This window comes from Coturnix japonica, chromosome 4 (genome assembly GCF_001577835.2).
Source record: "Coturnix japonica isolate 7356 chromosome 4, Coturnix japonica 2.1, whole genome shotgun sequence".
NCBI classification, from domain to species: Eukaryota; Metazoa; Chordata; class Aves; order Galliformes; family Phasianidae; genus Coturnix; species Coturnix japonica.
In genome coordinates, this window is record NC_029519.1 from 3,694,562 (window position 1) to 3,708,527 (window position 13,966).

At 45.1% G+C, this 13,966-nt stretch overlaps 1 protein-coding gene across 1 annotated transcript in view; it reads right to left on the reverse strand.

Moving 5' to 3' along the window:
* Nucleotides 1-13,966, reverse strand: part of GPC4 (glypican 4) — a 64,176-nt gene that overhangs the window by 26,218 nt on the left and 23,992 nt on the right. Inside the window, exon 2 of the mRNA XM_015860354.1 lies at nt 12,526-12,684. Within this exon, the coding sequence (XP_015715840.1) occupies nt 12,526-12,684 (159 nt within the window). The remainder of the gene's footprint in view (nt 1-12,525; nt 12,685-13,966) is intronic.

Here is a 13,966-nt window from a genome sequence, read left to right on the forward strand (position 1 = left end):
CTGCTCCCTTCTCAGTGGCAGCAGTTCAAAGGGGAAAACCCAGCATTTAGTAGGTCTGATGAAAGATCACCCTACTTGACAATCTTTGCCTTGGATATCCGTCAGATCATATAAAATAATCGAGGAGAGATTCACTAAGCTTTTTAGGCCATTTTGGAACACAACTCCACTTGTATAGGTACAGGAGGGAGTTACAGCAAGCAAGTATAAGTACCACAGGGACTTCCACCACGTGCTGGTGGCCAGCATACACTCCTCACAATTGAAACTGTCTCTGCCCACACAGCAGGACCTGCAAAACTCTAAGGAAAACAAAAGCTACAGTCCTGCTGGTGCTCATCCATGTGCTCCGAGCACAGCAGGACACTGGCACCCAGGGCGCAGCCTCAAGGGGGGGCCTAGGGAGAGGGTTATTTTATGCATGCCACTGCAATTGAGGATTCTGACCTCTGCTTTTCTATGACTCATATTCAATAAATATTTTTTAATAAAACATGCCTCTGTTGGTTTTTTTTTAATCCTCAAAGGAGTAATGTTTAAAGCCAAAAGTTGTTAGAAGGAGGGGGTAGAATATTTTGGCGTGGTGTGAATTTAAACCTTGTTAAAATGTATTAAAGTATGCTGAAGTTCAGATTTTAGTCTTCAAAGTGGTCCAGTACAAACAAAGACTAACACAGAAAACATTTTCTGGGAAAACTGAAACATTCTTCGAGTTCCTGACGAACAAAGTCATGGGGCTTGGTGGTTGACATAGCTGTATATAATGCAGCCTCTTAGGAGCACAAGAGAAATGATCCAGGGAAGAAGAGATTGATTTCAAACACCCGACACGTCCTCTGTCCAATATCAGCAGGAACCTCCACTTTCGTTCCCATGACTGGCATTTCCTCTCCAGGAAGATTTTTTTCTGTTGAGTTTATACTATAGAGATTAGCTTGGTGTATATTAATTTCTAATTCACTTAATCATTTTGAAGGCTCACTTCCTTCCTCAGCTCGGACCTTTTAATATCACTAAATAAGCTGTTTACTTAAACACTTTCATACCAGGCACAAGATCTGGCAGATGCATCAGCAGAACTCTTCAGTAACAACTGTATTTCAAAATGACATTGATGTGAAATCTACTACATATTTCCAACCATTGGTCAAAAGGAACCCAACGCAGCATTTTAAGCCAAGAAAGTAATCTCAAGCAATACATCAATAGTGCCATAACCAATTCATTCTCCTGCCTAGACTTAATTACTGGTTATGCTCTGAACTGAAAGTTGAATAAACTGATTCAAGCTTTAGAGCAGTTCATTCCTTCACAAATTTTAATCCGGGCTAAATCCAGGTATGTTCATTCATTATCTTAAAAAACAAATAAAGGGGGAAAAAAACCATAAACCTAAATAGTTGTACAGATCTGTGCACCCACAGCCCTCTTGCCAACAGCTTTTCCTTGCCTAAAAGGAAGGTAAATAGAGGAAAGGAAAGCTTCCCACCAAAACCAGCCACTCCTGAAAGCCGCACATCGTATGGCTGAAGGAAGCACCATGCAGGTGCAAAGCTGTTGGTTCTGGCTCAGAAGCCAGCAAACCATTCTCACAGACAGAAAATACACGTTCAAATGTCACTTTCCAGTTAAGAAGGGGAGGTGGACAGATGAGTGTGTGTCTGCAGGGCTGGCACCCATCCTGCAAAGCCTCCCCAGCACATCCCAGGCCGTGTAGGCTGGGGTCCATGGGCCCCACTGGGTCTATGGAGGGTGCTGGGTGGATGTGAGCCCAGGAGGCCAAAAGAAAACAGACACCAAAAGTGTGACGAGGGGTCTTCCCTCTCTCCTTGAACAAATCAGTTTGGGGCAAAAAACCAGCCCTTTCCCTGTGCAAACCAGGGGTAAAGATGTCTGCAGCAAAGACAGGAAAGTCCAAAAGTCCTTTTTATGACTTAAATGCTAATCTGACTGGTAACTCAGTCTGTCTCATTAGATATTAATCCTCCCCTTCACAGAAACAAGCTGATTAGCAAACGCCAGCGTAACCCAGCATTAACCTTGCCACCACAAGAAGAAAAATGGCAGATTCCTCTCTTACGTCTTGACTGTTTGCTGGGTAAAATAAATGACCACCTTTCATTTGTATTAGAAGTTGACTTGTTCTCAAACAAAGCAAACACACAAAGGACTCGGTTGCTTATTTTACAGCACTGTAAAAGCACGTTTTACAGCTGTGTTGCAAGCAATCTGTACTCATTAAATTATCACTCTGACAGGCTTCCTGTGAAAAGCTGTCAAATGCAAACATTTTTCACAGACGACAAATCATAGTTTGCCAGTGCTCTCTGAGACTCTGCTATCCAGAGAGATGTCAGGCTCGCTCTGGCTTCCCGATTATCTTGTTTAAACTCAAAGACCAAGGGGTGGCCCCCGGACAAAAGCAAGCACACAAAATCAGGCAGGGTTTCACCAAGTGATCCCCAGGAGCAGCAAAGTGGTTTTCAAGCAAATCCAGCACATCCCATCTCCCTGGTCTCCAAGCTAACAGCAGAGCACAGAGAGCGTTGGGGCTACAGGGAGAAAACTGCTATTTTACTGGGTCTAATTCTCACAAATTACATCACAGGCACATGCCAGCAAGGCTGTGGCACAAGCCAGGACACAAGCAGCAGGACAGAGAGCAGGCAAGGTGCTGAGAAGAATGGACAGCAGCACCACATTCAGGTTGCACAAAATTAAGGGGCAGCATCTGAGCAACCTCGGCTGAGACCCACTGATGGAAAACCACTTTCTCACTCAGGACAGCTCCAGCAGGAAGGGAGTAGGGCTCGGCCATGCCATCCTCTGATGGTCCCAGGGCTGCCATTTGCAGAGCTGCCCTATGGCAGCAGCCAGGAAATCTTTTCTAACTCCAGGATGAAACTCTGCAATTTGTAAATAAATCCCCTGCACCCTATGGACTTGGCTGCTCAGAAGGAAGATGACATTTATAATGCAATTAACTTCTCGAGATAGAAAAGGATGTAATCTGCAGGCAGGCAGTCGACAGTGCTGGGCTATGTTTATTTTTTAACACGTTTGAATTTCAGTGTAGAATTTCAATGCCAGCACTCAGGGGAAAATCTAGGATGTGAGGAAAAAGTAAGAAAGTCTGGACACGACACATCTGATATTTCTGTAACGAGAGTCCTGGAGGAAAAGGAATTCCTGCTTTTAAACAAGCCCTTCCATAAAACAAATTTCCACAATGGGAAAATTTAACCACAGTTACTTGGCAATTTCCTTTTTTCAGGTAATACAAGCAATCACCTGTTTGTAGCTTGAGGGCAGACCAGCCCTGTCGGTAACCCAGCACCTCCTGAAGGTGCTTCCACATTACACTGGATTCCACAGCCAGAAGAATTCTAAGCAATCTCCCTTCCAAGCTGAGGATACCTCAGCTATTTGAAGAAACAATCACCCCACCCACTGTAGGGCACAGGGCAAATTCCACCTACAGACCATAAATCCACTTCCTTGGAGTTGTTTTTTGTTTTTTAACATTGAGTTCACGGGTCTCGTCTGAAAATATTCTCAAAGAGGAACGGATGTAGCATTTTCCTATTCCTTGTGCTAACATTTTTCAATATTTAGAGTGGGATTTTCATATTAGATGGCTTTTGGATGGGGAAAGCCCTCTGCTGTACAGTACAGCCCTACCTAAATCAAAGGCAGCTCATGGAGATTAGAAGAACACATCAAAGGGGCTCGCTGCAGTTCAGCCACAGCCCGTTTTGGTATTTCCCTACAAACACTGGTGAGAAGGGCAGAACTGCCAGCCCGAGCTGCCTCCAGCACCAGCACAACCTCCATACCCCAATCCAGGAGCCCTTGGAGCTCAACCCAGAGCCGCTCACCCTGGTGTGCGAAGTTTTGCTTTTAATTTCCATGTTACACAGGTGCCCCTTTGTTGGCAGTGTTTGGGTGTACATGTGTCCTTCCAAACCAGGGCTACACCACATGTTTCCCTTCCCAGCAGCCTTCAGACACTTTAAATTTCCCACGCATCAGGTTTGCTTATTTTACAGCCATGTTTTCAACTGGCCTTAGGGTTATTCTGATGAAGATTTCCGAATCAACTATGCAAACTGGTAGACGTACAATTATTCAGCGCACCTTAAGAAACAAATAAAACCAGGTTCAAGCACACGGAGGGAATATTCTGTATTTTTATGGGCACAACTAATTAGTTTTAGATAATTTTCCACCCACTCTTTCAGGTATACTCTTAATATGTTGTCCAGATTATGATTAATTAAGGACTGTCTGCCTTAGCGAAACCTTTAATTTGCTTGTCTGTATAGATAATGACGTTTTCTAGTGTATGCAGCAGAGTGCTGCCACAAAGAGATTAATTATACTTTCCCATGAAATGGTTTACTCATAAAAAGTACATAGCAGCAAGATGGATTCCCAGGCAAACATCCTTGCCCAGGCCACAGCACAGAGGGGCCATCCCCATCCCCTTGTATATAGATGCATCTGTGGATGCAAAGCCCACTCTAGAGCTCCTCCTATGATGCAAGCAGAATTCACATCAGACAGATAGAAGGGCCTTGGGAGGAAAAGGCACCAATGTTTCACAGCTTCTTTCACCTCAAAGTTGAAGCCATTCACAGCTATGCCACCTACTCTAAATGTGCCTCATTACTTTTAATACGCTTTCACTTCCTTCATTACATATATCACATTTGTAATTTCCACCAGGGAAAAACAAACCATAGCTTAACAACCTTTTTCCAGAAGTGCTGAGAAACCGATGAATACATAGTGTTAACACATTTATTGAATATGAACTCAGGAAGGGCAGGGCAAATCCACAAGCTGTTCCTCTGTCCTGTTTTCAAACATGTGTTAGCACTTACTGACATGGGAAGAACTCTTCCGCATAGTTAGAAGAAACACGGGCTTAAATCACACCAGTGTCACAGAGACAGCCATGATATGTGAGCCTCAGAGAGCTGGGAGGCACTGCCAAATCTCCCAGAACTTTGCTTAATTATTCAAATGCTTCAAGACAAAAGCAACAACTGGGACACAACATCACAGAGGGGAAAAAGGAGAAAAATGGTCATTTAAAAACAAACAAATGAAAAAGATTTCTTCAACTTCTTGTTTCTGGTGGGCCCAAAAACATTCATCTGTACCCCAGGGCTGGCAGGAGCTCAGAAAAGCTAATGCTCATCCCAAGAGCAGTGTTATCACACAGCGAGCAAACTCAGTAAAGGAACAGAAGCAATGAAAGAGGTGGGGTGCTGGGGGGGAGAAGGCACTGAATGGTATCAAGATTACCCTCTGTGATTCAAGAAGCAAACAACATGATTCAAGAAGCAAATAACAGCACATCATGTCCTACTCCACCTAACACCCATCCTAACAATTAGGAAAGCAGAAGTGCTCTGGTCCTTTCTTGGTGCATCCTGAAGGACAAACACAAGCTTAATATCCTCCTCACCTCCATTTCCAGGGACTTTCCATGCTCATACTTCCTGCTCTGGACCTGCTATAGTGGTTTTACCCACCAGTAGAACATCCTTCATCCCAAATTCCTAACCCAGCAACGACAACTCAACACCACCTTCCCCAGCACTACTCCCTTACTGGTCTCTCTCCCTGCTATCCTCCAGTCTCCTCCTGGCTAATTTTCACCACACCCATTCCCTTGTTATTTCCCAGCTGCTTTAGAACTGCTGGTCCAGCTGGTAGCAAAACACCAACTTCCCACCCCAATGCAGCTGTGAAAATTTGAAGCAGAGTCGCTTTGAGATGCATCCTGTGTTCCTTGATAGCTACTAGCTGAAGCACTCAAGGGTATTTGACTCGTGAATCTTTTTCTAAGCCTCCCTTCCTATGACTGCTGTTGAAGAGCCTGAGGAGAACCTGCGCTGCTTAGTAGCTGCCAGCTTTCTCGCTCCTGTTAACATAAGTTCCCTCTGTCTCACATTGCACTGAGCTCTCCCAGGCAGAGCCAGTGCTCTTTTTCACCCAGTGTGCAAACAGCTGGATGCTAAGGTACATGTAACACTGATAAGGCTGAGCAGCACAAGCCAGCTCCAAGGGAATATCATGCTCTCAAGCCCACTGCAACAACCAAATGCCACCAGCTCCATCAGCATCCAGGGAGCAGCTCCCGATACTACACAAGCAACCAGAGCCTGCACAATCGCTAGGTGGTTTCTTTGTGCAGGAAGGAGGAAAAGAGAGTTAATTTTAAACAGACAAACAATAGCTCATTGACAGGTTGACAGCAATTAGTAACCAGAGAACACCAGACACGTTTCCTGTAGCCAAGTACAAAGCGTGCGGCCCACATCATTGTCTTTTGATAAAAAGCAAAAGCATAAGAAAAGTTTACCTGCAATCCTAACGGCAGAACTGCATGCACCTGAGATGGCAGAAAGAATACTATCTGATTCCTCTAAGCCCACATGGAAAGTGGTCTTGCCCATAGCTGAACCCTTCACTCGGTTATAGAAAGCTCATCTTTTTCCCCTTCACCTGTGGGGCAAGAGATTCCCTCTACATGGGGCTTCCTCCCCCGGTGATGCTGTGACTTCAGGAGCTTTGTGAGCCTCCCAAAGCAGAGGTCGGCTCCCCCTCAGTGTTAGCTCAGCATTGTGAACCTTCTCAAAGAACAAGAAGAAAAATCATAGTGTTTTTTTGTACCTTTTTAAAGATCTCCAGATGGAAAGGAGCCAGCTACAAGAATAAACAAACTTCCAGGGCAGAGAGAGCAGAGAAAGCAGACAATTTGCTTCATTATTGTTGGCGTGAGTGGGAAAGTGCAAACAAAAACCCACAAGTGGGATTTTCTAAAGGAAGTGTGTTGGTGGTTGCTTCCCTTCTGCTTCTCCTAAATCACTCCATCTGTACCCCAGACAAGCACAAGTCCAAAACCAAGCCTGAAGGACCAGCTCTCAGCAGGAGGCAATGGATTTCACTGCAAAGCTTGAGGGATCATCCCATCATTCTCCACCCAGGCTGGTATGTGAGGTTTTGTGACCATCCTTTCTAGAGGGGAACAAATGAGGCTGCACCTTCTCCTACTCTTGTGTGGCAGCAGATAGACCACACCACTAAGTCATTTATATGTTAATGCAAGGTTCTAAAGGCAGAGCTGTCTCCTCAAAAATTGATTCAAAATACACACAGCTCTTGCACAACAGGCATTAAAGGCCCACTGCATCTCCAGTGTCCTTCTGCACAACTCCTGATGCACAGGGACTCCTGAGAACAGCCTTCTGAAGATGCCACAAACATGGGGTACCCTGGCACAAGAGCAGGACAAAGCCCCACTTCTTTGCTCTTGCGGGCAGTTTCTGATAAAAGAGTTAATGTGACAGTAAGGTCCCAAAAGGGCAGTTATTTTGGTCAGGTGTAGCATCCTGATTATCTGCCAAATTCTAACTTTAGGAACCGGACAGACGCAGGGTTCATCTTTCACTGTTTGTCTCCGCTCTGTCCGGAGCAGTGGGAAGGAGACCACCAAGATGGAGGACAGAGAGGAAAGGCCTCCATGAAGGGAACATGCCTCTCCTTTTCCCTTGGGACAGCAGCTGGATCTCCTCCAGCAGCTGCCTGCACCCTATGCATAGAACAAAGCAATCCAAATGCTGTATGTGAGCTACCCACCATCTACAAGGGGACAACAGACCAGAAAAGTTATGTCCTACTCCCACCTCTCAAAATCTATGTCACACGTAAAAGCCCTGACCTACCTCCAGCCCATAAGAAATAACCCCACTGAACCCAACCTGTGGCCCCACGTGCCCCTTGGGGACCACTGCCCAGCTCCTGCTGCTCGGATTCTCTTTCTTTCCGCTTGTTGTCCCACAGGGGTTTCATTTTACACTTTCATATTTGTTTTATCTTTGATACTAATGGAAAAGTCAGGGGGCAATAGGGAGGAGCAAAGCAGAAATGGGACACTCAGCATTTAATAGCTTCCCAGATGCCGGCTGGGGCTGAGTAGTTTTGTGCTCAACCTCTTGTTGCTGGCGTACAGTGAGCACCAAGCCTGTTGTGTGTTTGCCCCTTGGGTATAATGTTCTTAAATACCACTGGAGGCAAAATCTTGCTTCCCAAAAACAGAGCACTCTGAAGAAAGAGACAGAACTTGGTTTAAATGCAGAGGCTCGCTAAATGCAGAGGCAACAAACCAGCCAGCATTTCACAGCAGTCATTTAGCAGTCCCTCTGCTCACAGGGTTTTAGGGATTTGCTTTCCCCTCATTTGCTGTGCAATGAACCTAGAAAACAGAATTTCTCCCTAAAACAGGCTTGGCACAACAGTGGGGTCTTCTGAGAGATTCAGGAGGCGTCTTTAATAAAAGCAAACAATTCAAAGAACAGCTTATCTAGGAAGAAACAGGATAGCAGAAATGCTAAAGAAGAGTTATCTGCTGCTTCCTGCCCGCTCCAATTCCTCAAAACAGCTGAGCCCAATTTCTGTTCTGGCCTTCACCAGAACCACTGCCCCCAGCATGGAAAACCTCAGCCTGAAAGGTCAGTGGAGATGAAAGTTCAAGCTTAATAGAAGGGATCAAGCATTTAAACAATCTTAATGTCACCATTAATCCTTCTAAAATTATTAATCCTTTGGAGAGTGGAGGGGCATTAAGTGGTAAAGATGAAAAAAGGCTGCAGCTACTGCTGTGCCATGAGATGTGGTTACTCTGCACAGCTTCCTCCATGGCAGCTCAGGACAAACATCACATCAGAGCACTCGTCCTGCATCCCATGGCTGTTGTCATATAGGGAGATGCTTATACGGCCAGGGAACGTCACCCACTAATTTCTCAGTGAAGCCTGTAAACGTGTATCTGACATCACGTATACTAGGGGAAAAAACACCAAAACCAGCACATCCTCACTTTAAAAACATTTAGCAACAGAGTCCAACAACTCCCAAAGCACATATTCCTTATTAGAAAAAGAATTTCCCTTACTGCTGGAAATATGTACCTTTCTGCTACACGGAGGCTGGGCTAGGTTTAAATTACAACAGGAGAAACCCCGAGGAGCATACAGAGCTGTGCTGTAAGCAAATATTTAGACAGGATATATAAGATATTGGACTCCAAAGCTCCGGTCTTTTCCCTGTGTCTGCAAACCAAACACACACAGAAGAACCTGTCGCTGTACAATTACATATGAGAAGCTGTACTGAGTTGTGGCCAGCCATTTGGGGACTGGTAATCAGAAGCTTGTTATGTGCTCCTGATTAAGAGGAGATAATCCATTGCTGAAGCACACAGCTTTGGTGTCAGATAGAGCAATTCTGGCAACTGTTCCAACATCACGTCAAGAAGCAGCTGATGCAAAATGCTCCCAAAGCCACAGGGCACTGCCGCCTCCATCCAAGGACTGTCCTTTTACAGTGGCAACTGCTGCAAAGGTCAAGCACATAGCAGAGGCAGCACAGATTTGCCTCTTCTCTTGGACCTGAATGTCAAGGCTAAGAGATTAGCAACCAGAGAGTCTGCACCAAAGATTTCCAGAGAGCTGTGGGGTCATGGTTTGCTTCTCGCTGTGAGAGAGCTGCTTCCTGGAGTGTCATCACTAAACACAGTGATGTGACCCTGAGAGGGGAGTCAGTGTTCCATTTGCTGGGAGTTAAGTGAATTTAGGTCTCTGCAATAACTCATCTTTGTCTGTTCAGTCCAGCTACACAATGTAGATGATTTCTCATTAAGCAGAGGAGGATGCATGGCTCGTATTCTGTCAGCTTTATTTTCATTCAAACAGATCTGGCTACTGGTAATGAGGCAGCCCTAAAGAGTTCCAAATGCTAAAATAGGAGCAAGGGGCCACGCAAAGGAAGAGTTGTGGGAGGACTGTGTGCTTGCCCGAGAGCTCAGGGCAAATACATGGGGCTAGATCATCTCCTCTTTTGAATTGGACATGTTGCACCCAAGCAGCTGCCAAGCCACCTCCTCCAGCTTTGTGTTCCAATCACCTTTTTCTTCCCAGTTATTTCAATTTATTTAAACTGAAAAAAATGTTTGGAGTGCACCAAGATTTAAAGATACACCCAAAACACAATCACTGGGGGGCAACAAACATCTTAAAGCAGTGTTTCTCCCTGTCTCTGTTCCATCCACAACTATCCCTTACACTGGTTGTGTAAGGGATTAAAAGGGGTCCTTGCAGAGCCTGTAGAGGACAGGAATGCCACATATTCAGGGCAGAAAAGTCAGACCAACTCAGTGAAGCATTGGCAAACTGGAGAACTGATCCAGAAGGAGAAAAAGGAATGTGCCTCTGCCACAAAAGGACATTTGACAAGAAATCAAACATGCAAAGCAAAAAACAAATCGTGCATGACCAGATTGCTGAGCATTTGAGATTGTAGAAAGGAAACAACCACCACAAACAGCCTATCAGACCCTAGGAGGCAACACAAACACACCAAATCAAGCACTGAGCTCCAGAAACTTGCCATTTTTTGCAGGGAATCTTAAGAAAGGGCTGACAACTTGAGGGGGGGGACTGCTCAGCCACCACCAACAGCACCCTGTGAATGGGGTGCAGTCAGCCACCAGGTGACTCGGACACTGAGATGGAGGCAGTCCTGATTAAAAGTCTTCCAGGAGGTAAATAGTGGAGGATGGTAATCAGTTCATTTCTGCTTCCACCCCAGGTAAGATTTAAAAAGAAAAAAAAAAAAAATAAAAATCCCTCAATCAGTTTTGTCTACAGCAAATGAAGACTTAGATCTGATATTAACAAATGCTCAAAGATGGGAGCGTCAGGCTTGGGGACAAGGTTAAGAAGTTGCTAATTCTCCTTCATTAGTTTCAAACAGGGCAGAGAAGTATGCTTCAGGGGTAGGCTGGGCACAGCAAATCTAGCTTCTAGGAACAGGATCACTCTATCCGCTTCCAAGTTTGCCTTTCAAGGACTCCCAGGATTAAGATCAGAGGAGCCACAGTGGTGAGAGCGGCAGCGGGCACACTGAGAGCTGCTGATGGCAGAACCAAGCTGTGCCAACAGAACAGCTTTGCAAGGCTCCCTATCAAAGCTCCCCCAGGCTGAAGCACTGTGCTTTGAGAGGGATCCAAACTTAGTTTAATGCCCTCCTCTTGTCACACAGTCCTGTAGCCATCTCTCGCCATGAAAATGAGAAGACAATCAGAGCAACATGACTGCACCATGTCAGGGATGCTAATATTGTGAACTGAGCATGCCCTTTGTGTTCAGTGCAGAAAGCCTCGTTGTTCATTTAAGGTGAAGCAGATGCTGTTCCTCTGGTCTCTTTCAAAGGGCTTATCTATGGACTGGATTTCATTAAGTGCTTTGCTCTCTATTTAATAAGCTTGCAAGTCTAGACACTTTGGTTCTCTCTCTATCACCCCTTTGGTGTAGCAGCAGGTAGAGACAACAGAGGTTTAAGAGGGAAATACTCAGCTAGTAGATTTAGATGCTATCAAGAGGATTGCATAATTTCACTTTGACTCACTGCAATTTCATACTCAGGGACCTTTTCTTTCTCACAGGTGCCAACTTCTTTTGAAGGAAAGGGGCTGCTACTTGCTGCAACAGCAAAGAGGAAGTCCCTGGGAGGTTCAAGGCACAGATTTCAGAGTGTTGGTTCACATGGATTCTCTACTAACAACCAAACAAGGGAGAAAAAAAAACCTGAAGAACTGTGCATTGGAATGACCCTCTGCTAGCAGATGGCAGTGATACAATATGGACACAAAACAAAGTCCTGACAACCAGTCCAGTCCACCTAACTCATCAGATACATTCACTTGCATTTAGGTGTCACCTCATCCCCACAGCCAAGGGCAGCCCATCCAGGAGCAAGCATGACACTAGGGCACACAGTGAATACAGGACACTGGCACAGGTAAGTGCCAGCTATTTCAATAGGGAGTTTCTTCCATCAGGCTATGAGGAGAGCACAGCCCTCCTGCTGATCCGAGGGCAGCACTGAGACCAGACATTTGCTTATCAGTCAGCAATTGGTGTCATTTGAGCGATGGGAACTCAGCCGAGACTTTGTTCACTTTGCTTCTGACCCTGCATCACACTTGAACCCTCGGTTTCCACACAAAGACATCTCTGTATTTATTTATTTGCTGCTCTACTTAGCCCCAAAGGCTAAGTGAGCTGATACAAACCCTGCTGGTTCATAACAGACTGGGAAAGATCTGCATTTTTGTGGATGGGGTCTGTGAGATGTGCACGTTACAACCACATGCACTGCAGGGATATACAAACAAACTCGCTGCAATCTTAAGTTGACAGCAGTACAGTTTTTTGGAAGATTAATCAGAAATAGATCTCTCTTTAGGAAACAAACAACTGTAATCAGCAAATATTTCTCTCACATGGGATTGCAAAACAAGCCATGCACTACCCTCACCACCAGAGCAATGAGTCATGAACTTCCCCAGCAAAGGGGGAGGCAGAGCAAAGCAACTGCACACAGAACAACAGGATGGGAATTCTTAGCATTCTAAGCAAAGGAAAGTAAGTTCAAGGTCTCTGCACTCACCATCAAACTTCTTGTATCGGGAACTAAACATCGTTTGTAAGTGATTACTAAGCTCTACGACGGCGTTTCTGAAGTCATGTTTGCTCAGTTGACTGTATCTCTCTTCCATTTCTTGAGTGCAGCATGTGTAGGCTTGTGAGCAGACTTTCAAGTGGTCGCCTTAAAAAGAGAGAAGAAAATACTCTAAGTTAGAGGAATTCCCTTTGTGACACAAGGAGGCCAGTGTGCGAGGTCCCGTTGTGGCACCGTCTCCAGAGTGTTTTAATTACTTTCAGTTCACTCAGTTAATACATAATACACCACATCAATGACACTGGTCCTTTTTGAACAGAAAAATCCTTTTTTCCTTCTCCTTCCTTTCAACTATCACTGAAGTATTCTAAGAATCAAAGATGTCACTGATATGAAAATCAACTTGTTTTATCTAACTGCTTGTGAAAAGACTTTACATTTCCCAGCTTTTCATTTTACAGTTTTCTGTCATCATCTTGGGTGAAACTGTGTTTGTTTTGCAGAATTCAAACATATTTTTCTTCCTTCACCCTGAAAAACAGCTCTCATAAAAGCCTTATGGCTCAAGATTGCTTGGCCAGAGGAATCGTAAAGGGCTCCAGTGTCTCCCTTACCCCTGAGTGCCTCAGCATAAGGAGACAGATGGAGGGAATTCCACTGCAGGTCCAGCAACAACCTCCAGCACTGCTGGAGCTCACCAAGACTGACCCCAAGAGCTGCAGGGCACAGAGTGTCACTACATACCTTCTGAAGAGCCACCCTGACTGCTAAAGCATCAGAAAGGTCTGCAGTGAATGAAAGCTATTTTTGCTCTGTGAAAAACAAAGTCAGACCATGATCGATACAACCAGATCTGGCCCACAACTGCATGATTCGCCCAGCTACCAAACCTTCACACCGCTATGTGTGACTTTCTTGCCTAGAAATGTTGGCCACTCTCCTTCCAGACCACTTTTCAAAAGTGAAAACCATACATATTAATTAAACACACACACACATTCCATCTCTACGACTGCCCTCTCCTAAACCAGTTTTCCTTCTGTGCCACAGGATTTGTTTGTTTTCTCAGGCATTACAGAGAGACCTTGACCAACAGATAATTCTGCCACAACTAATTTATTGCACGAGACTGTCTGCTGCTCAAAGTCCGGCACAGAAAACAGCCCTGCTTAGACAGCCTTCAGAAAACAAAGGGAAAAAACCTCACTGGCTCTTTAGATACTCTTTTTTTTTCCCTCTTTTTTCTTTTCCCCACATTTTTGCACACTCCTATTTCTCCTAGGAGAATGACAAGCACACTGCATGAGGACTAAGGCACGGTGCTCATGAGACCTGGCCATACAGAGTCTTCCTCCCCAGCCATCATTCAACCAAGCAAATCCCCAGGCAAGGCCACGCTATTTCACTTTGCATCCCTTTTGCTCCAATT